This window comes from Taudactylus pleione, unplaced genomic scaffold, assembly GCF_031769625.1.
Source record: "Taudactylus pleione unplaced genomic scaffold, aTauple2 ptg000820l, whole genome shotgun sequence".
In the NCBI taxonomy this organism is placed as follows: domain Eukaryota; kingdom Metazoa; phylum Chordata; class Amphibia; order Anura; family Myobatrachidae; genus Taudactylus; species Taudactylus pleione.
This window is the reverse complement of record NW_028285222.1, coordinates 2,783,408-2,808,328: the sequence shown is the minus strand read 5'-3', so window position 1 is coordinate 2,808,328 and position 24,921 is coordinate 2,783,408. Positions and strand designations below refer to the sequence as shown.

The 24,921-nt window shown below is 44.3% G+C and overlaps 1 protein-coding gene across 3 annotated transcripts in view; it reads right to left on the bottom strand.

Moving 5' to 3' along the window:
• ABCC8 (ATP binding cassette subfamily C member 8) overlaps positions 1 to 24,921 on the bottom strand; it is a 177,673-nt gene that overhangs the window by 84,675 nt on the left and 68,077 nt on the right. For 2 of the 3 annotated variants that reach the window (XM_088458254.1, XM_088458256.1), the window contains exons 8-14: positions 18,048 to 18,203; positions 14,432 to 14,566; positions 13,490 to 13,652; positions 7,942 to 7,982; positions 7,707 to 7,852; positions 1,757 to 1,862; positions 1,557 to 1,667 (exon numbers count right to left, since the gene is read on the bottom strand). In XM_088458254.1, the coding sequence (XP_088314380.1) occupies positions 1,557 to 1,667; positions 1,757 to 1,862; positions 7,707 to 7,852; positions 7,942 to 7,982; positions 13,490 to 13,652; positions 14,432 to 14,566; positions 18,048 to 18,203 (858 nt within the window). The remainder of the gene's footprint in view (positions 1 to 1,556; positions 1,668 to 1,756; positions 1,863 to 7,706; positions 7,853 to 7,941; positions 7,983 to 13,489; positions 13,653 to 14,431; positions 14,567 to 18,047; positions 18,204 to 24,921) is intronic. The other variant, XM_088458255.1, reaches the window with a different exon arrangement.

Here is a 24,921-nt window from a genome sequence, read left to right as displayed (position 1 = left end):
ACGCATCAGCAGATGGTGCTGATTAATTTGATATGTGACACTTGTATATCTGTGCGTGACTGAGGGCCTCATTCAGATCCGCTCGCAAGCGGGTTGATGTTGAGGCCCTGCGCACACGCAGCGGCCGCAATGCGCGTGCGCAAGCCCCGGAGCGAGAGAAAAATTCTCTCGCTGCGGGGCTCACTACAAAATGGGTGGCTGTCGATGGTGATCGACAGCTCGCCCCGTTTTGTAGGCGGGGTGGGGGGGTGGCTGGCCAAACGGAGTCGTTCCCGAAGGAGTGCCTGCCATTTGGGGGCAGCCCCACAGACATCACTCGTGATGTCAGTGGTGAGCTTCTGGCTCTATTAGAGCCGAAAGCTCACTGGGGCTTGCGGCAGACGAGACCCTACCACAAGGGTCTCGTAGCTAAGCCCCGATGGTCGCAATGGTCTTGACCATCGCGACCATCAACTTGGCCGCTCGCTAAAGCTGTGGGTGGTGACCCACAACTTAGTGAACGGCCAGGAGGCCGGCTCTTTACAGAGAAGCGGTCGCCCTCATTCAGAGCGAGCGCTCGCATTTTGCGAACGGCTCAGAATGAGGTCCTGAGTCTGAATCTGTATATGAAGTGCTACAATGTAGCAGCCGCCGATTTTTTCATTCCAAGTTCCGCTGTTCTTCATATACAGACTCAGGTACAAACAGACATACAAGTGTCATTAATCAGCGCAGTCTGCTGGTGCGTCCTAGTCACGTCACATTGCGACTTAGACATTTTCGGCAAAAAGACACCCAACACTAGCAGAAAAGCACGGGGACCTGGCGGCTCACTCACGCCAGGCAAGTTGCGCTGTGTGGCGTATTGAGGCTAGATGTAAATCTGTACTGAAATGTTTCAATAAACAGGCACACTATATTATTATTACCAATCTCTTATAAATCATCTATATAATTGCTAAACCATCAATCTGTCAGTATAGAAACATCCTGTGACTATCTATGAGTATAGATTCATCTGCTGACAATTAGTAGGTATAGAATTATACTGTCATTATTTAGAATTATAGGTCATAAAAAAGTGGGTGGTGACTGCTCGCTGAAGCTCCAATCAGCTGCTTTTTTGCGTGACCCAGGTCGTATAACCCAGGTCGCTCTGTTTACACTACACCTTTACCCGGGTCCTTCACGGGTTTCACCCTGGTAGCTATCCAGGTCAGATTCCCGGGTCACTCGACCCGGATTATTTTTCAATTATCCTTTTACAGCGAACTGTGACCCGTGTAGACCCAAGTTATTGTGGCAGTTGAAAAGGGCAAGTATAGTATTCTCCGGTGACTATCTGCCTGTATAGCATTCTCCAGTGACTATAGAATACTCCTGTCCTGTCAATGTCTATGAATGTAGAAGTATCTGAGTATAGAAGAATCATGTTACTCTATGTAAGTATAGTATTATCCCCTATCTGTGAGTATAGAAAGGTCCTGTGACTATCAGTAATTTGGGAAATAACATAAAAAGGGTGGAGGGTTTGGTGGGGGTTAGCTAGTGACACCAGCGAGGGTCCCTGAAATCACCTTTATAGAACAATCATTCCCTTCTGTGTTGTTATCCGATCTTCTCTGTTGGCAGGTGAAGGTGTTCCAGTCCTCTCTGATCGGCCTCTTACGATTTACCACTTTGAGGGGCTGTGCGGAGCGGGGGAGACAGAGTGAGGGTAGACATACAGGGAGCATGCAGAGGTGGCAGGTAGTCATGTATGTAACACTGTACATACCACAGCCTGATATTTGCTCTGCGTTCCAGCCTTATGGGACAGTAAACACCTATCAGGCTCGTCCCAAATTTCTTCACTTGAGAAAAACTCGCTGAGTTTCTGGACACTGGCAGAGAAGGGGAAAAACAGCAACTTTATTAGTCGTTTGTTATACCAGATTCAGAAATGTCTCACACAGTAACAGGGCCACAATCGCTGATCATACAGAGGTATGAAACGCATTTAGAGATAATTTTAGGAGTATTAAATAAACAGGGAAAATACACTGTCCAGTCTTAAGGTGCATACACACACAACGATTTTTTTGAACGATTATCGATAACGATATCGCTCAATCGTTGAAAAAATCGTTCACTTTCTGATTTAAAACGATGAACGATTATCGTCCATGCGCTTTCATGTTTGTAGTTTTTAGTTCAGTCAGACTGACCAACTCAACGATTTTCAGTAAGGGAATATGCAAAAATCGTTTGTAGTTCAAAAAAATCGTTCATTACATTTAGTAAATGAACGATTTTAGTAAACGATTTTCGTTCATTTTTCCCTTGAAAAAATGAAAGAAAATCATTTACTAAAGTCATTCATTTAGTAAATCGTTGTGTGTGTATGCAGCTTTAGGGGTAAATTTACTAAGATGGGAGTTCTATTTAAGAAGTGAAGTTGCCCATAGCAACCAATGAAATTCTACTTCTCATTTATCTTGCACCTTCTAGAAGATAATACCTGGAATCTGATTGGTTGCTATGGGCAACATCACTTCTTAATAGAACTCCCGTCTTAGTAAATTTACCCCTTAATCTGCTTTGTTTACCAGAGTAATGGAGTATTTTCTCCACAATAAGAGATTTAGGGGCCCATTTATCATTGAATATTTGAGGTAAAATCCCTGAAAACACCCATTTTCGGGGGTTTACCTCAAATATTAAGTTTCCCCCGGATGTATCAAAGAGGAACTGCAGCAGGTGATCCCTCCATTCCCGCAGGCAGCCACGTTCCCCATAGATTTCTATGGGGGATGCGATGCTGCCAAATTTACCAATATGCGGAATACGATGCATTCCCCATATTGGCTACCGCCATCCGAACATGGCGTCAGCCGCTGTAGCCTATGGGCTACCAACGCATAATTAGCGATGGAGGGTTCCCCCGGAACCCTCCCCTGGCAATGGTCGCCAGTCACCGGGACTGCGCATGCACAGCATCCCCGGCACTGGCCGGCAGCTCTCCAGAGACATCGCAGGGACAGGAGCCCGAGATTTTGCATGTCCCGGATGATACATCCGCCCGTTATGATTGCATTTTGCAAAGCGATCACGGGCGGTACGGACATGCCCTGATCACATTACAAATGCGATCATTAGTAAATGGGGGCCATTGGGCCTGATTCTGAGCTGTAATTGCAAAAGTGAATGCAGCGGCATCTATTGGGCCTGATTCAGTGCTGTCTGCTAATGCAACCGCATTTGCGCATTTTTCCGTTTAGTAATTGCTAAAATATGATAATGTCTCAGTTGGAGCAATTTGTATTGAGACGCTCATTGTAGCCCTCACAGCGACCCACAACTGCGTACACAAACTATATATAAAGCTATAAGGCTGGTGCCAGTGTTATTGGTGTGACCGATGCTGGTGTATAAGGACGCTCCAATCAGTATTACAGGCTGTACGGGCGCTAAAAGTGGGCGTCTCAGTCCTTGTACATTCAGACGTACGGATGTACACAAGGGAAGGAGTGCGTAGCGACATTTGCATAAATTCACAGATGGGTGACCACCAATACACGCTGCCTGCGTCTCATAATCAGGCTCTGTAAGGGCGACCCCCTGAATTTTCCGACCATACATTACACGTGTACCTTAAATACCTACAATTCTTTTATACGTTAGTATATGGCTCCACTTACCTGACGCTGCTATATACAGTCAGGTGCATAAATATTGGGACATTGACAGAATTTTCATATTTTGGCCTCTATTCACCACCACAATGGCTTTGAAATGAAACAAACAAGATGTGATTTACCTGCAGACTTTCAGATTTAATTTGAGGGCAATTACATCCAAATCAGGTGAACGGTGTAGGAATTACAACGGTTTCTATATGTGCCTCCCACTTTTTAAGGGTCCAAAAGTAATGGGACAAACTAAACAATCCTAAATCTAATCCTAAACGCATAGACATCACCAGACGCTGGGTTTCATCCCTGGTGATGCTCTGCCAGGCCTCTACTGCAAATGTCTTCAGTTCCTGCTTGTTCTTGGGGCATTTTCCTTTCATGCTCAATCGGATTCAGGTCAGGGGATTGACTTGGCCATTGCACAACATTCCACCTTTTACCCTTAAAAAACTCTTTGGTTGCGTTTGCAGTATGCTTCGGGTCATTGTCCATCTGCACTGTGAAGCGCCGTCCAATGGGTTCTGAAGCATTTGACTGGAAATGAGCATATAATATTGCCCGAAACACTTCAGAATTCATTCTGCTGCTTTTGTCAGCAGTCACATCACCAATAAATACAAGGGAACCGGTTCCATTGGCAGCCATACATGCCCACGCCATGACACTACCACCACCATGCTTCACTGATGAGGTGGTATGTTTTGGATCATGAGCAGTTCCTTTCCTTCTCCATACTCTTCTCTTCCCATCACTCTGGTACAAGTTGATCTTTGTCTCATCTGTCCATAGGATGTTGTTCCAGAACTGTAATGGCTTTTTTAGATGTTGTTTGGCAAACTCTAATCTGGTCTTCCTGTTTTTGTGGCTCACCAATGGTTTACATCTTGTGGTGAACCCTCTATATTCCCTCTTGTGAAGTCTTCTCTTAATTGTTGACTCTGACACATATACACCTACCTCCTGGAGAGTGTTCTTGATTTGGCCAACTGTTGTGAAGGGGTTTTTCTTCACCAGGGAAATAATTCTTCTGTCATCCACCAGAGTTGTTTTCCGTGGTCTTCCGGGTCTTTTGGTGTTGCTGAGCTCTCCGGTGCGTTCTTTCTTTTTAAGAATGTTCCAAACAGTTGATTTGGCCACACCTAATGTTTTTGCTATCTCTCTGATGGGTTTGTTTTGATTTTTCAGCCTACTGATGGCTTGCTTCACTGATAGTGACAGCTCTTTGGATCTCATATTGAGAGTCGACAGCAACTGATTCCAAATGCAAATGTCACACCTAGAATCAACTCCAGACCTTTTACCTGCTTAATTGATAATGAAATAACGAGGGAATAGCCCACACCTGTACATGAAATAGCTTTTGAGTTGATAGTCCCATTACTTTTGGCCCCTTAAAAAGTGGGAGGCACATATAGAAACCGTTGTAATTCGTACATCGTTCACCTGATTTGGATGTAATTACCCTCAAATTAAATCTGAAAGTCTGCAGTTAAAGAACATCTTGTTTGTTTCATTTCAAAGCCATTGTGGTGGTGAATAGAGGCCAAAATATGAAAATTCTGTCAATGTCCCAATATTTATGCACCTGACTGTATCTGCGCTGCTATATTCCCATGTAGAAGACTAGTTCTGATTTAGAAACCAGAACATCGCGGTCACACAGATGTGACAGAATTCTACAAACACCACAGAGTGATCATTTCATTTATCTGGGTCTCAGGGCTGCACGCAATCAAAGTTAATAGAACTAAATTACTATCCATTAGCTACAGCAGCTCAATCATCGGGGGAGCCATTAGGTGTAAATGAAGAGGCTGGAAGTTCATCAACCATAAATGCGTAATAAACAGCCACTAAACCCATCATGCAAAAGGCTAATAATACCAGTCACAAATGCCTGTAAAAGCTCCATATTAAGACAGGTAAGCTATGTTATTTACCTTTGTTGTGCTGCTGAGTTAAGCAACTATTCTCTGTTATCAGTCATTTCATAATTTGTACCTCCAATATCCTGTCACAGCCCTACAATGCTAACATGTATATTTGAGAGCGGTTTTATGTGTTTCACATAAAGGGCCTGGTTGTGAAGTGCACACGTGCCTGAAGTACCGTGGCTGTGTTTTCTGTGGTGCCAAAAATATGCAAATGCTATTTTCAGCCTTTCCCCTTGTGTGCTACCATGTGCTGGAATGGGCAAAAGCCCTGAGAGGCCCACTTCACGGCCCGTGTAGGCTGCAACAACGCCGGCGGTTCGGAACAATCCATCATCGGTGCACCAACAATTGCACCATCCACACTTGCACAGGCCCTACAGCAGGTGTGGTATCTCCATAAATACATGGCCTCTATGCCTGCATTTGTGCATCTGGGAAACTGGCAGCTTTCACTGACTCGCTTACGACACTCCCATATCACGCAGAAGTGACGGAACGTCCGTGGTTTTCCCTCTCCAGTGTTGATACCAGCGGCCCCGTACACAACAATGCCTTTAAGCGTACAAAAGGGTAACATATGTTCAGGATATTTTGCACTTGTGCAGTAGCAAATAATGATCAACCACGTGAACAGCGGCAGTGCGTGCGTTTAGCGTCCACCTATGAATCAGGCCTAAAGTATTTCAGAAGCAGGGAAATACTAAGGGGTAAATTTACTAAAGCGAGAGTTTTTAGAAGTGGGTTTTAAAATAGATGTTGCCCATAGCAACCAATCAGATTCTAATTAACATTTAACTAGCACCTTCTAGAACAAGGGTTCCCAACCACGGTCCTCAATGCACACTAACAGTCCAGGTTTTAGGGATAGCCATACTTGAGCACAAGTGACTTAATTAGTACCTCAGTTATTTTGATTTAACCATCCGTGCACAATCATGGAGATCACTAAAACCAGGACAGTTAGCGTGCCTTGAGGACCGAGGTTAGGAATCACTGTTCTAGAAGATAAAAGCTAGAATCTGATTGGTTCCTATGGGCAACATCTCTTTTAAAAAGTACTTCTAAAAACTCTCACTTTAGTAAATGTACCCCTAAAAGTCACTGTCACGGTCCATTAATTCAGTATCTGGGATATAACTACCCCAATAACAGTTATACAGGAGCATTGCTATAGATATGTGTTTAATGTCACAGATAAATAAAATTGACTTTATTCCCTAAAAGTCACCGATCTGATAATAGTAGGTGATATTAGGATGATTCTTTTCTACTGAAAGTCATTGACTTAATCTGAAAATGATCTAGCAGCAGAATCCCCTGCAGGTCATAATAACCTACTAAAGGCAGCAATAAATGTGTCTCGCTAAATAAATGTCAACATCAAATTTTAGTTTTTTAAAACACAGTGGAAGTAATTCTTCCTTTCACTTGACATTTGGAGATGGGTATAACAAAGGGATGAATAGTCACTAATTGTGAACCTCGGCCTCAGAGTGCCTCACAGTGCCTCCTCCAGTACAACAGACAAGGGGCCTGATTCAGCAAAGATCAAACTTACAAAGCTGCATGCAGGCTATAGATATATGATGTATGCACGCAGACAGCTTTGCAATTACGATCCTTGCAATAATGCAAATACAGCAGAGGTGTATGACAGGTGTATGACACCCCCTGCAGTATTTGCGATCCCAGCACTGCAACAGAGGCCGCAGGCTGGGATCACCATCGCGGCCATTGACCACCGAAGGTGGACGGCGCCGAGCGGCCGGACAGCTGAGTAAGCCTCAGCTTACTCATGCTGGCCGGCTTGTGAGCCTAGCAGACTGCGTTCGTCTAAGCAGTCCCTGGGCTGGCCACTCCCGGAAAACAGGGCGGACACGCCCCATTTCCGGGAACGCCGGCCGCCCCCCGCACCGCGCCTTAAATGCCTCTGACTGTCAATCAGGCAGAGGCATTCAAGGGCTTGCGTGCATCTTAGCAGGACCCATTCTGCACACTCGCAGAATGGGTCCCACGCATACGCAGATTCCCGATAATCGTGAATCTGCGTTCAGAATCAGGCCCAAGGATCGGTGCTCTTTGGTAACGATGATGTGGTGTGTAGTACATTGCAGCTTACCTGACCAGTGCCTTCACCGTGGATCTGACCACGCTGGACAGCAGGAATAACGGTGTCACGAGGATGTGGAAAAGCGAGAGTGAAGCGAAGGCCACGTCAGGAGAGAAGTCGCTGCGTCTGAGAAGGTGAACGTGGACTACAAATGTCTTTATGAATGAAAAGAGAAAGAAGGGAATAACTGTCAGTCATTGGTGTCTGATCAGGGGTCTCTGATGTCTGTGGCCATTATACTTACTATAAGCACAGCTGCAATGGGGATAGCTGCATTCATAAATACTGTGCGGGAACATGGAAAGAGGATATTACACGGTATCATCATACACAGAACATTCAATAAACAAGTGATAAATGAATAACAAACACATCTTATTGTATGTTAAATGTATTCTGTGTTCGGGGGGGGGGATGTAACATGGAACTTGAAATGAACTTGCAAAATGCAATTGTTCATTGGTGATCTATTAATAGTTAGTAAAGATTCATAGAAACTGCCACTTCCTTATTGGGGAAAATACCAATAAGAACATTTAAACCTCAAAAGCAACTCCGACTCTCTCTCTGAGTGCGACCAAATATGCACTCGCAGAAGAAAAAATATCATCCGCCCTCGGCAGTGTGCGCGAATCAGAATCGTGCCTAAAGTGTGGACTGCCAGATCGTCTGCTGTGCTGAGGTGTAATGATAGCGTATCTACCGTATACAAAAATGATTCCACAGCGCCCTCTGGGGACGTGCATCTGCTACTGCTACTAATTACAGCTATACATTTTTAACTAAACCATGTTATTAACAATAGAACAGGGACACTCTGTAACGAATAATGTAAATGTACTGATAAAGCAATAATGTGGAAAATTACTATATGCCGCGTAGCTGTCTTTTGTCTCCTGAGCTAGTATCTCATAGGCCCCACACATTCCTGAAACCGCACAGACCCTGCAGCCAACTCCTATGCTTGTGGTTTTTTCCTAGGAAACGATCTGTTCTTTATAGGGGATATTAATCCCATTAATGCATTTATAAATGTCTCTGTGCAGTGAGTTTTCTATTTAATGATTATTTTTTTCTAGCGCACTAAATTCATCATATGTCCCTGTAACGTTTCCTGACAACAATTACCAAGTCATACATGAGACACACGTGACCAGGCTAGAATGCCATTTCGTTGTGCTTTATAATTGGGAACAAAACAGTCATAAAACAAGACTGGGTAATAAGAGACAGAGGTACGAGGGCCCTGCTCGCCAGCTTGTCATACATGTCATCCTTATTAGACATTTAAGTAGGATATATTGCAGTTACACATGTCATGACCTAGGGGTAGATTTACTATCCGTTGGCTTTGTACAATGGATTTAAAGCAGCAACTAGCCTGGATTAGCATACATTTCTGTTGCAGCTTTAAATCCATCGGTTAAGGCCTGGCTTTGACAAAGTGACAAATATTAAATCTAGCCCCTAGGGCACAGGTTCTCAAACTCTGTCCTCAGGACCCAAAACAGTGCATGTTTTCCAGGTCTCCTCACAAGTGAAATAATTAGCTGTGGCTCTTTTTTAAAATGTGTCAGTAAATAATGAATACACCTGTGCAGAGGGTTGCGAGAATGGGAAGCAATTGGAAAGCCGACTGCCTAAATACCGGCAGCCGGCTTCCCGACTGTCATATCCCGGCAAGGGAGAAATGCCGGCCGTCTAGATGTAGACGCCCGGCATTTCCCCGACGCCGGGAGACCGGCGCCAGGCATCCCGATCGTAGTGATGCCGGGCGCTGTGAGTGGAAAGCCGCGGGGGGGAGGGTTAGGTTTAGGGCTCCCGGGGGGGACTTATGGTTAGGCACCCCCCGGGAGGGTTAGGCTAGGGGGAGGGAGGGTTAAGGTTAGGCACCCCCGGGGGGGACTTAGGGTTAGGCACCCCCCGGGGGACTTAGGTTTAGGCAGCGGGGAAGGGGGTGGTTAGGGTTAGGCACTTAGAGGGGGGATTAGGGTTAGGCACTTGGGGGGGAAGTTAGGGTTAGGCACCCCTAAGGAGGGTTAAGGTTAGGTTATTAGATACCTACCTATCCACGATCGAGATTTCCAGCGCTGTCGGGTTTCCGCTGCTTCTAACTCTGCTCTTGTCGGGCTGCCGCTGACGGGAATCGAATTTCATACCCATTCCCCGAGAAGGGGGGGGGGTACAATTTACCCGGGCCCCAGCTTGCTATAGGGGCCTGGTGCCCCCCCTCCCTCTTATCTCACAGTAGCCGCAGCAGTCTCCTATGCCTGTGGGGGGAGGAGTGATCACACTGATCACTATAACCCCTGGCTTTGCGCCGGACTGAGGGACTCCCCGGCGCACTGTGGCGCTGCATGTATTTTTTACATGTTTTTTTTTTTTAAGCCTAAGGAGGTGTGGCCACGCCTCCGCCGGTTAGGTCACGCCCCTTCCCCCCTCATCCCGACGCGGCTCTTGACGCCCCTGCCTGTGCACCTGCTGGGTGACCTGGAAAATGTGAACTGTGTGGGGTCCTGAGGGCCGAGGTTGAGAACGTTGGAGGTATATTTTCTAAAGTGCGGGTTTATAGAAGTGGAAATCAGATTTTACTTATCATTTATCTAGTACCTTTTAGAAGATAATAGCTAGAATCTGATTGGTTGCTATGGGCGACATCTCCACTTCTATAAACCCGCACTTTAGTAAATATACCTGCTAGTCTCCATCACATTATATTACATTCATCAGTATAACATACTACAAAACACAATGGGGGAGATGTATCAGGCCTTTGAGAGAGAGCGAAAATGGAGACTTTACCCAAAGCAATTAATCAGGTTCTAACTGTCATCAAGGAATACATACGGCCGGCGGTTCTAATCCAGTCAGCGGCATCCCGGCAGAGGAGGAAATCCCAATCGTCAAAGGTAAGTATTTACTAACCTAATTCTACCTCCTAACCCTAACCCTCCCTTAGGGGTGCCTAACCCTAACCTCCCCCCAAGTGCCTAACCCTAATCCCACCTCTAAGTGCCTAAACCTAACCCTCCCCTTCCCGCTGCCTAAACCTAACCTCCCGGGGAGGTGCCTAACCCTAAGTCCCCCCTGGGAGACCCTAGCTTAAACCCCCCCCCCACGGCTGTCCGCGCCCTGCTTACCTTCGATCGGTAAGCCGGGTGTCAGGCTCCGGTGTAGGTAAAATGACAGTCGTCGGGATATCGACGCTTGTCATTTAACCCCTGCCGGGATTAGACAGTCCATCGGCTTCCCGTCATTTAATTAACACAGTCTGTGAAATGACAGAAGCTGATTGGCTGTTTTGGGTATCTTCTCCACTTTCTCTCTCTCTCCAAGGCTAATTCATCTCCCAGATATAGTATACAGCATAATTATACGGTATGTCATTACAGATATGTTATACAGCATAATTATACGGTACGTCATTACAGATATATTATACAGCATAATTATACGGTATGTCATTACAGATATATTATACAGCATAATTAATTTTACGGTATGTCACTACAGATATATTATACAGCATAATTATACGATATGTCATTACAGATATATTATACAGCATAATTATACGGTATGTCATTACAGATATATTATACAGCATAATTAATTATACGGTATGTCATTACAGATATATTATACAGCATAATTATACGGTATGTCATTACAGATATATTATACAGCATAATTATACGCATTACAGATATATAGCATAATTATACGCATTACAGATATATTATACAGCATAATTATACGGTATGTCACTACAGATATATTATACAGCATAATTATACGGTATGTCATTACAGATATATTATACAGCATAATTAATTATACGGTATGTCATTACAGATATATTCTACAGCATAATTATACGGTATGTCACTACAGATATATTATACAGCATAATTATACGGTATGTCATTACAGATATATTATACAGCATAATTATACGGTATGTCATTACAGATATATTATACAGCATAATTATACGGTATGTCATTACAGATATATTATACAGCATAATTATATGGTATGTCATTACAGATATATTATACAGCATACTTAATTATACGGTATGTCATTACAGATATGTTATACAGTATACTTATACGGTATGTCATTACAGATATATTATACAGCATAATTATACGGTATTTCATTACAGATATATTATACAGCATAATTATACGGTATATCACTACAGATATATTATACAGCATAATTATACGGTATGTCATTACAGATATATTATACAGCATAATTATACAGTATGTCATTACAGATAAAGTATACGGTATGTCATTGACTGATTAGATTTAATGGTGGTTCATGTCTCCATGTGGTCGCTATATAATGAGATCTTGCTACTTACGGATGTGCTAATGTCATTTTTTTTTCCCTTTTGTTTAGTGATATTCAGAGAACATTAACGTGTTATCTGCACTTCCTTTGTGTCACGCATGCCGCGGTTCAGGCCCCAGCGCACACGCACAGCCCCCCATATCAGTGTGTGGCCCAGAGAGGCTGTGGGAGTCTATTTACTAAGCCTTGGATGGAGATAAAAGTTAAACGGCAATAAAGTACCAGCCAATCATTTCCTAACTGCCATGTCACAGGCTGTGTTTGAAAAAAATTATAGTTAGGAGCTGATTGGCTAGTACTTTATCGCCGTTCCCTTTATCATCCATCCGAGGCTTAGTAAATAGACCCCTGACTTCATTGAGATCAGTGTATCTCTGAATGGTGGACATTATTTGCTTTATAAGCATCTGGCAGTGTTTTCCTGCAATCACCTTTATACCACACACACAACGGTCCTGTGGAAAACAAACACTGGGGATGATAGCAGAGGACGTTATAGATGGAGAACAATAGAATAATGGAATACGGCCGGTCCCGCTGCTCACGGCTCATTTTCCAGCACAATGTGTGTAATGTGATCATTTCACAATAAGGATCTTCCCTATAGTCTCTTATCTCTCGGAGCCACACGCACATTTATATCAATAGATTGTTCTCCAGCATCACAAACCATTTATTGTATTCCACAATTGTATCCTCATACTCCAGTAACATTACTAATATTGGGGAGTAAGGAGCATTTTCTGGGCAGTATGTTGAATAATTTAATTGATGTACTGTACATGGAAAAACCTACAATTATCCCCCTTTATAAAGAGCTGACACATTACACACAACTAAATAAGGGTCTGTATTTCCTGTGAACCTTGGAATCAGGATGGGTGGGGGGGGGAAATTAGTCATTCACATTAGTCCCTGCACCAGAGAAGCTTACACTCTATATTCCCCGTCACATGAACACTTGGGTTAATTTTTTGTCAGCAGCCAATTACCCTACTTGTATGTTTTTTTGGGGTGTGGGAGGAAACCGGTGTACCTGGAGGAAAAAACCCACGCAAACATGGGAGGACATATAAACTCCACACAGATAGAGCCATGGCTGGGAATGTAACTCTGGATCTCAGGGCTGTGAGGCAATAACCACTACACCATCCGTGCTGCCCATGCATGCAGGGACAGAAGGGATCTACAGGGTCTGAGGTAACTATAGACAGGCGGAAGGAGGTGCGAGGTGTATTACAGTGAGTATGATATGTGAGTTCGGTAGGGAGTGAAGATATTGTGGGGGGAGGTGTAAATCATGGGTGTCCATGATAAGGGGGTGCTGATATGTGAGTTTAGCGGGGGATAATGATATACAGGAAGGATGGGTGTGAGGTGTAAATAATGGTGAAGTGTAAGTGATAAGGGGCTGTAAAACATACTTGATATTGATGTGTATAACGCGAATGCCTTTAGGCTGGTCATCTCCTTCTGCCGCGTCTCCTCCACGCTGCTGTGGAATATGTGCTCCCAGGAATAGAGTTTCAGCAGTTTTATCCCTCGGAGCATCTCATTCGTCTTCTTCAGACGCTCATTGGAATATTCCTGCGATGGGAAAACATCTGGCTATTATTATTATTATCCTTTATAATAATTTCCCAGCTCAGATGTGTTATTCTGTACGACTACATTTATATCATGTCATTTTATAGTAATATTCTGTATATTATAGGTAAATTCTGTACAGTTGCATATGTAATATTCTGCATTATTATCATTATATTCTGCATTATTATAGTTATATTCTGTACAATTACATATGTAATATTCTGCATTATTATCATTATATTCTGCATTATTATAGTTATATTCTGTACAATTACATATGTAATATTCTGCATTATTATCGTTATATTCTGCATTATTATAGTTATATTCTGTACAATTACATATGTAATATTCTGCATTATTATCGTTATATTCTGCATTATTATAGTTATATTCTGTACAATTACATATGTAATATTCTGCATTATTATAGTTATATTCTGTACAATTACATATGTAATATTCTGCATTATTATCATTATATTCGGCATTATTATAGTTATATTCTGTACAATTACATATGTAATATTCTGCATTATTATCATTATATTCGGCATTATTATAGTTATATTCTGTACAATTACATATGTAATATTCTGCATTATTATCATTATATTCTGCATTATTATAGTTATATTCTGTACAATTACATATGTAATATTCTGTATTATTATCATTATATTCTGTATATTACAGTTATATTCTGTACACTTATAGCTATAGTCAGAGTCTGTATGTACTATTTTCAGATATAGAAGAATTTGCCCGAAACATACCAGTGTGCTCCGCTGGGCTTGTGAGAGCTTTGTGGCTACAAAATACTGTATGGGGGCCAGTACAATGATGACTGCGGCTCCAATAAAGGCACTTATCCCCAGAATATAGTACAGGAGAATGACCCCCACAATTATCTGTAAGAAGAAGAGATAAATAACATTTCCCAGAACTCTTTGCTTCTGGTCAGGTGTAACTACAGAGTACCCCAACTAAGGATCACTATATACAGAGGCATCTGTAAACAATATAGGCTTGGAGGTTATTATATTGCAAACACCACCATGATGCAGAGCTGCTGGTCCGTGGTAACTTTCCACAATAGGTATATTTTACTTCACGAGTCCGCTAGAAAAGATACATATTTTCCAAATTTCACGGATTAGACATAATAGTGGTCATGAAATGATAAGATAAGTATACCCTCAGTGCCCTCTTTATTAGCTATACCCGTAGACATGGTAAAGAGGTTCAGTTGTTTTTCAGACCAAACACTAGAATTGTGAAGTGGCTCCGGCGTGCACATGCGCAGTGGCCTAACGTCGACCCGCTCGCGAGCGCAAGCGGGTCTGAATCAGGCCCATAGACCCCTGTATTTCTTAAAAGAGGTCACTATTTTCTATCTGTTTCTGGAACTAAATTATAAAAATTAAAAATGACACAAAAAAGTCGCCTGTTCTGCGCACCCCTTAGTACGACCATAAGACAAGCGCTGGTTCTTATATAGAATCGGATCAGGCACTGAACGCGGGTGAGATGAACTTCTGGCATTGCACCCACAGGCAGTAAATAATGAGAATTGATTTTGATATTTATAAATGAGAAGAAGGGGTGGGCCTAGCGTATTTTCAGGGTCATACATCCCGGCTGTCCCGATTTCAGCGTGACATTCCAGATTAATGGGAATCCAAAGGGCATAACTTACATAGAGGTTAGCTACAACCAAATTGGGTATTTTTAGGGGCAAATCAGAGGTGGGGGTTAAGGCGGATTGTAAGACGGGTGTATTTTGTCCCGATTTTACATGTATCAATGTTGGGCGGTATGCAGGAGTGTTCCCTACTTTTTTCCCTTGCCCATGTCCTTCGAGTAATGTCAGCAGATAGTAGTGTTACTGGATAGCATTATTACTAGGGAGTAATGTCAGGTGATAGTAGTGTTACTGGATAGCATTATTACTAGGGAGTAATGTCAGCAGATAGTAGTGTTACTGGATAGCATTATTACTAGGGAGTAATGTCAGCAGATAGTAGTGTTACTGGATAGCATTATTACTAGGGAGTAATGTCAGCAGATAGTAGTGTTAGTGAATAGCATTATTACTAGGGAGTAATGTCAGCAGATAGTAGTGTTACTGGATAGCATTATTACTAGGGAGTAATGTCAGGTGATAGTAGTGTTACTGGATAGCATTATTACTAGGGAGTAATGTCAGCAGATAGTAGTGTTACTGGATAGCATTATTACTAGGGAGTAATGTCAGCAGATAGTAGTGTTACTGGATAGCATTATTACTAGGAAGTAATGTCAGCAGATAGTAGTGTTACTGGATAGCATTATTACTAGGGAGTAATGTCAGGTGATAGTAGTGTTACTGGACAGCATTATTACTAGGGAGTAATGTCAGCAGATAGTAGTGTTACTGGATAGCATTATTACTAGGGAGTAATGTCAGGTGATAGTAGTGCTACTGGATAGCATTGTTACAAGGGAGTAATATCACGAGATAATATTGTCACTGGATAGCATTGTTACTAGAAAGTAAGGCCAACAGATGATATTGTTACTAGATAGCATTGTTACTAGAAAGTAAGGCTAATAGATGAAATTGTTACTGGATAGCTTGTTACTAGTGAGTAAAGCCAATAGATACAGTAGTATTGTAACTGGACAGCATTACTAGGAAATAATGTCTGTAGATAGTATTGTTACTTGATAGCATTATTTCTAGGGAGTAATGTCAGTAGATAGTATTGTTATTGGATATTATTGTTACTAAGGGAGTATTGTCAGTAGATAGTAATGTTAGAAGATAGCATTGTTACTAGGGAGTAATGTCAGTAGATAGTAGATACCAACACCCCATCAGTAGATAGGAGGTGTGGGGCTATTGATAAGTATGTACTTGTCTGGTCAGACTGGAGCCACTTTCTACAATGGCTAAATCTGTGACATTCGCCATACAGGAGAGTAATGAATAACATAACATGAGCAGGTGCAGGATGGGGCTCACAGGTTTATACTGGGCGCTATGACTATGACTCACATATCCGTGTCTCAGACAGGTGGAAGCTTCTGTAATATGGAGACGATACAAGAAATAAGTCTCTGGAGTAAATCCCATATAACCAGCACTGATCCGGGGCTCATGGTCTGGATGTTGCTGCAGTTGTGATTAATTGGTGCCTAAAAGACACAAAGACCTGCAAAGACTCGGCTATGGCAGATAATGAAGGTGTTACATTGGCTGTAATTTACTGACACCTTCTGCAATTGACTCTGCCAATCCTGCGGGCCTGGAAAGAGCATCGGTGTCAGGAGGTGTGAGAGGTCCCCCTCCCCCCAAACAAAGTAATAATACACTGATACCATGTTTCATTAAGTGCTGCGCTATAAATGTCACAATTATACATGGTATCATCAGGACTTATTATCAATAACTCTCTCTTAATTTATAGTATTTCCGGTGTAATGTAATAGACTATCTGACATCCCCCATCACGGCTAATTTAATGTGGCGCTCAGTAAAATGATTAAATGCCTGGAGGCTAATGTTTGTCAATAACGTGACGCTATGCGGGGACGACAAACCTTCTCCTCTATGCTCTGAATAATCTATATTCTGTGTCATGATCTAGATGTATAGTATGAATAACCAGACGCCTGTAACATTATGCTCAGTGTGAGAGGCCAAGCTAGAATTACAGGGAGTCCGCAGGCCGGCACGCCAGGAACACGAGGGTTTACAATTACCAGACGGCAGCACAACACACACCACATCTGCCAGGCAGTAATGTGAGGAGCTCCGCCATTATAGTATATCATAGATGAGACATATAAATTATAACCAGATTACAAACACTATGGTACATAAGCTGGAATTCAGAAATGAATAATTTTTGTCCTGCCCTGTATATTTAATATCAGTTTAGGATTTCAGATACTTTATCCTTGTCTGAGCCTCACTCAGTTCAAGGATGTCAGGAATTAGGTTCCATGATACATTTACTTTTATCAATTCTATTTAATACCGACAAATAGGTTTCTGACCTGCAGAGCTTGCAATCTATAGTGCCGGCAAATAAATGAGCTTGCCGCAGGTGGTGGTGACAGGATATCATTATTTAGTTCCATGTCTGGAGCATGTCTCAAACTCTTTACTCTCTGCTAACAATCCATGTGCTTCTAGGTCCCTAAGAGAATACTCTTTTATTCTACACATCCTATTACCAGATATAATCAGGTGTCTCTGGCATATCACCACCATTGTGTCAAGGCCATGTTTTCAGGATTTCCTCCAATAAGAAAATTATTGTAATAATGAAAATGTCTCATTACTCTTCCACCTAGTTACATATCTCCAGTGTGATAATTAACACTCAGAACAGATCCTCGCACCTGCACGGGCATCGCCCAGAGGTTCGGGCACAGGAAGAAGAACCACATCAGCTGGTTTGTGTCTATTGCTACCAAGTTGCAGATCTGGCCAGACGTCATTTCCCCCATAGACATGTTTGACGTCGACAGATTCATAATCTTTTTGTAGATCTTGGTCTGGAGAAAGAAACATAAAAGAGTAGAGATGTCACATACAGTACTTTATCCATAACATAATGCAGGGGGTTAGTCCAGTCTCTGGCTGCTGGGCTCTGTATCCCAGTAATCCTGCATTATTAATTATCACTGATATATTACAGTGAGCTCTCCCATCCCCCCATCAGCTGGGATAACACAGAACTGACCACAAGGACAATCTGTGTTATAATGGAGAGAATCTTGATGACTGATGCTCCCCAGGAAGTATTATTACATAAGGTGCATACACACAACGATTTTTTGAACGATTTAACTATAACGACGTCGTTATCGTTCAATCGTTGAAAAAATTGTTCAGTTTCTAAGTTATAACGATCAGGGCCGGCTCTAGGGGTGTTCGACCTGAGCGGTCGCACAGGGGCGCCACCCATAGAGGGCGTACACCTCCCCAACATCACTTACTGTCCCGCTGTTCCACTCGTGGGCCGAAGTGGCCCGCGGGTGGTTAAATCGGGAGGTTGGGAACCCCCCCACTGCCGCAGCTGTGCGGCGGTGCTGGACCTCGGAGACTCTGCGCTCGGCATCCATTCAGTGACGGGAGAGGACTGGGGGAAGCCCAGCTACTGAGGCTCCCCCCAGCCTGACATTATTTGGAGGCGGACACGCCTCCTAATAACGTCATGCAGGGGGTGTGGCCTATGGTAATTTTCGGTAGCGCGCGCTGTAGGGGGCCGGCACAGGGTGTTCCGACCCCTGGAGTCGGCCCTGATAACGATGAACGATTATCGTTCATGTGCGTTCCCGTTTGTAGTTCATTCTGACTGACCAACTGAACGATTTTCATGAAGGGAAGTTACAAAAATTGTTTGTAGTTCAAAAAATCGTTCATTACACTTTAAAAAATATCACAGATAATCGTTCAAAATATCATTCAGAAAATTGTTGGTAACAAAATCGTTGTGTGCGTATACAGCTATAGAAGATAAACATGACAGTTACGTGTAACATGTATACATACTGTGTGTGTATATATATATATATATATATATTTTATAATATATAACAATTGTTTTTAAAAAGCAGCAGGTGTGCCACACCAGCAATCTCAGAATTTGTGGCACTACATGGCCAAGCAAGCCCCGGGTGTCACTGGTTATTTGTCCATGCTGTAATGTGTGACACTACTAGTAGCAGCATATCCATAGCTGCCACTGGCCACTAAAGAACATGTGGTTCCACAGTATTTGTAATAGGAAATCAACAAAGGTGCAGTGAAAGGGTTAAAGCCCTTGTTGTTTGCTTATCCAGCTCCGTCCAGCCGAAGAGGAGTATCAGGCTCTTCATTTTGGGGGAAAACTTATTTTACTACTTGGGGCAGTCTTCAATTTGGAGGGCGAAAACTCAGTTTCAACTAAACTTTTTTGCCGATGACTTCACTTTTGCCGATTTCATTTATCCCCGTATTCAATTTGTCCGACTTTTGTTTGCACCTTGTAATCAGCGGAAAAGTTTCACCTATGAATACCCGGCGGAAAAAAGTGCAGAAACTGGGTTTTGGGGTGCAAAATTGTAGCAAAACCCCTAAACCCTTTTTACACCCCCGTAGCGCTAATTAAGTCAAAAAACGCTAAAAAAACCCACTAAGGACACCCCAAAAAAACACTGAAATTATGGGTGAAAAAAAAAAAATCAAAGTGGGGGTACAAATTCAAAAACTAGCAAAATAGCTTTTGGGGATGTTCGGTAGTATGGGGGAGGTGTATATTTGCTTGCAGGTGCTTGTTGAAGGTGCGTTTTTGGCGCTATTTAATGCTTTACTTTAGCAACTTTAAAATATGCTTGCACCCATTTTCATGTACCCCAAATTTGATGGGAATACTTATTTCCCCCCCAAAAAATTGCAAAATACTATTCTTCACCACTGTCACCAAAGACGCTAAATAGCAGCTATTGAGACCATTCAAAGACCCCAAATACCTTCAGCAGGGCTAATTGGGGGTACCCATAGTGAAACCCCATGTCAAAGCATCTTCTGGAAGGTCTCAAGCTTATTTCCCCAAAACTAACAGAACTTTTTGCCTATTTCGATTTCGCCGGGTCCTGTTTTCACACATTTGCAACTGAATACGGGGATACGCTGGGACGCGCACGATACTTTTCCGCTGGCAAAACCTCGGATGACGGCGAAAAGTCCGGCCTCAGACTTTTCGCTCCAAATTGAATACGGACCTCGGTGTATTATCACAATAAACCTGCAAGTTATCCCTCTTGATTTGTAGAAGGGTATTGGGGTCAACTAATATAATGCCCCAGCCCTAATTCCCTTTAACAACGCTACTTGCCATAGAGATAAAAGGTTCCCTGTCCCGTGTAGGGCTGGGGAGTAACAGATGGGAGGAATCTGTATCCTGCAGTTTGTTCCATGACCATCACTCAGAGCAGAAGTCCCAGTTGACAGTTCAAGTACCGAGATCAGAGATTCATGTCAGGAAGATAATCTAGTACTTTACCACTGAGCCAGACGCAGAATTCAAAGCACGTTATTCTAAACGATTGTGAGCTATTTTTACCTCTTGTGTTGTGGATGTGAGCCAGCAAATATCACTAGTCAGTGCCCTGCTATAGATAATGACTGTGCTACTGTCTACCACTACTCAGTGGCCTGCGCTATATATATATATATATTGTGACAAGAAATCACATATACTAGATAAAGGTCCAACACTCTTTATTGCCAGCACAGGCAGGTTATAGCTTCATACACCAGACTTGCAGTTTAGGTTATTAGGCAGTTCTCCAAACAGCATATAGTATGTTACAGCAGTACAGATTCAGGGCCTGATTCAGAGCCGCTTGTAAGCGGCCGCTCGTTCGCTCCGAGCGATGTTCACACATCTGCGCAGGCGTATGGATCGTAATGCGCATGCGCCAACCAGTCAGTGCGGTCGGAAAACGTGTGTTCGCAAAATTGCGAGTGCCTGCTAATTTGAGTGACAGGATGAGGTGTTTGTGGGTGGTAACAGGGGAAGGTGCTTGAAAACGGGGAGTGGTGATCCGAACGCAGGCGTGCCAAACGGTCAAAACGGGCGTTTTAAGGGTGTGCATAATTAGCAAAGCAGCGTCATCGACCACGTCACTTGGTTGTTTCTTAGCCTGAACTGTTCGCATGATTGCGGTAGGAAAATCCAACCACAAGCACTGCGAGCAGTTCAGACGCCTTTCGATGTACTCGATTAATCAAATAAATAGCGGAGATGACGTAGGATGCGAGCGGCCAGGGGGCGTCTTTACAAAATAGCGAGCGCATGTTTCGTTTGCTCGCTCAGACATAGAGGCGTCAACAGACCGCAAAGAGCGAGCGCTCAATTTAAATAGCCGGCCCCTTTTTCTGAGCGAGCGAGCGCAAATAGCGTCTGGCTCTGAAACAGGCCCTCAGCTCATAGTTGCACAGGTACATGTCTGAAATATCAGCATTGCAGTACTGGATAATATCACAGGAACAGTGGCCCTGACATCCCACACCCCCTTCTGTATGCTAGTCACCGACAGAAAACCCTTTCTGTGCTCTGAACACATTCTTAAAGGCTGATTACAGGTGCAGTGTAATTACTTAGTTGACAACTGATTGAGGCAACACCTGGACTGGACCCTTCAGTCCTACTGCTTTTGCTCTGCCAAACCTGAGATATTTGGACATTCCACATTCACTTCATATGGAATTATGCTGACCCCGCCACACTATATGTATATACAATATATAATATTTACAAAGTTATAGGCAATAGTGGCCACACCAGATATTGATTTGATTTAGATTTATCTTCGGTTCATTCACTTTGCATTTTGTTCATTGATAAAAATAAATTAGTAACACTTCTATTTTTCCACCAAAACTCTCTGCTCCTCTGTCCATTGGTCACTGTTCATACCCCATCTTGTGTCCATAACCCCTTACTCCTCTGTCCTAGCTCCCTATGTCTCTGTCCCCTGGTCACTGTCCATACCCCCAGCTCATTGCTCCTCTGTCCTCTGCTTTCTGTCTATTTCTCCTTCACCTGCTCCCTATGTCTCTGTCCCCTGGTCACTGTCCATACCCCCAGCTCATTGCTCCTCTGTCCCCTGCCTTCTGTCTATTCCTCCTTAACCTGCTCCCTATGTCTCTGTCCCCAGGTCACTGTCCATACCCCCCCCCACCCATTGCTCCTCTGTCCTCTGCTTTCTGTCTATTCCTCCTTCACTTGCTCCCTATATCTCTGTCCCCTGGTCACTGTCCATACCCCCCAGCTCATTGCTCCTCTGTCCTCTGCTTTCTGTCTATTCCTCCTTCACTTGCTCCCTATATCTCTGTCCCCTGGTCACTGTCCATATCCCCAGCTCATTGCTCCTCTGTCCCCTGCCTTCTGTCTATTCCTCCTTCACCTGCTCCCTATGTCTCTGTCCCCTGGTCACTGTCCATATCCCCAGCTCATTGCTCCTCTGTCCCCTGCCTTCTGTCTATTCCTCCTTCACCTGCTCCCTATGTCTCTGTCCCCAGGTCACTGTCCATACCCCCAGCTCATTGCTCCTCTGTCCCCTGCCTTCTGTCTATTCCTCCTTCACCTGCTCCCTACATCTCTGTCCCCTGGTCACTGTCCTTATCCCCCAGCTCATTGCTCTTCTGTCCTCTGCCTTCTGTCTATTCCTCCTTCACCTGCTCCCTATGTCTCTGTCCCCTGGTCACTGTCCATACCCCCAGCTCATTGCTCCTCTGTCCCCTGCTTTCTGTCTATTCCTCCTTCACCTGCTCCCTATGTCTCTGTCCCCTGGTCACTGTCCATACCCCCCCCCCCCCAGCTCATTGCTCCTCTGTCCTCTGCTTTCTGTCTATTCCTCCTTCACCTGCTCCCTATGTCTCTGTCCCCTGGTCACTGTCCATACCCCCCCCAGCTTATTGCTCCTCTGTCCTCTGCCTTCTGTCTATTTCTCCTTCACCTGCTCCCTATGTCTCTGTCCCCTGGTCACTGTCCATATCCCCCAGCTCATTGCTCCTCTGTCCCCTGCCTTCTGTCTATTCCTCCTTCACCTGCTCCCTATGTCTCTGACCCCTGGTCACTGTCCATACCCCCCCAGCTAATTGCTCCTCTGTCCTCTGCCTTCTGTCTATTCCTCCTTCACCTGCTCCCTATGTCTCTGTCCCCTGGTCACTGTCCATACCCCCCCCAGCTCATTGCTCCTCTGTCCTCTGCCTTCTGTCTATTCCTCCTTCACCTGCTCCCTATGTCTCTGTCCCCTGGTCACTGTCCATATCCCCAGCTCATTGCTCCTCTGTCCCCTGCCTTCTGTCTATTCCTCCTTCACCTGCTCCCTATGTCTCTGTCCCCTGGTCACTGTCCTTATCCCCCAGCTCATTGCTCTTCTGTCCTCTGCCTTCTGTCTATTCCTCCTTCACCTGCTCCCTATGTCTCTGTCCCCTGGTCACTGTCCATACCCCCCCCCCAGCTCATTGCTCCTCTGTCCTCTGCTTTCTGTCTATTCCTCCTTCACTTGCTCCCTATGTCTCTGTCCCCTGGTCACTGTCCATACCCCCAGCTCATTGCTCCTCTGTCCCCTGCCTTCTGTCTATTCCTCCTTCACCTGCTCCCTATGTCTCTGTCCCCTGGTCACTGTCCATACCCCCAGCTCATTGCTCCTCTGTCCCCCGATTTCTGTCTATTCCTCCTTCACCTGCTCCCTATGTCTCTGTCCCCTGGTCACTGTCCATACCCCCCCCCCAGCTCATTGCTCCTGTGTCCTCTGCTTTCTGTCTATTCCTCCTTCACCTGCTCCCTATGTCTCTGTCCCCTGGTCACTGTCCATACCCCCCCCAGCTCATTGCTCCTCTGTCTGCCTTCTGTCTATTCCTCCTTCACCTGCTCCCTATGTCTCTGTCCCCTGGTCACTGTCCATACCCCCCCCAGCTCATTGCTCCTCTGTCCTCTGCCTTCTGTCTAATCCTCCTTCACCTGCTCCCTATGTCTCTGTCCCCTGGTCACTGTCCATATCCCCAGCTCATTGCTCCTCTGTCCCCTGCCTTCTGTCTATTCCTCCTTCACCTGCTCCCTATGTCTCTGTCCCCTGGTCACTGTCCTTATCCCCCAGCTCATTGCTCTTCTGTCCTCTGCCTTCTGTCTATTCCTCCTTCACTTGCTCCCTATGTCTCTGTCCCCTGGTCACTGTCCATACCCCCAGCTCATTGCTCCTCTGTCCCCTGCCTTCTGTCTATTCCTCCTTCACCTGCTCCCTATGTCTCTGTCCCCTGGTCACTGTCCATACCCCCAGCTCATTGCTCCTCTGTCCCCTGCTTTCTGTCTATTCCTCCTTCACCTGCTCCCTATGTCTCTGTCCCCTGGTCACTGTCCATACCCCCCCCCCCAGCTCATTGCTCCTCTGTCCTCTGCTTTCTGTCTATTCCTCCTTCACCTGCTCCCTATGTCTCTGTCCCCTGGTCACTGTCCATACCCCCCCCCAGCTCATTGCTCCTCTGTCTGCCTTCTGTCTATTCCTCCTTCACCTGCTCCCTATGTCTCTGTCCCCTGGTCACTGTCCATATCCCCCAGCTCATTGCTCCTCTGTCCTCTGCCTTCTGTCTATTCCTCCTTCACCTGCTCCCTATGTCTCTGTCCCCTGGTCACTGTCCATACCCCCCCAGCTCATTGCTCCTCTGTCCCCTGCCTTCTGTCTATTATTCCGTCACCTGCTTCCTATGTCTCTGTCCCCT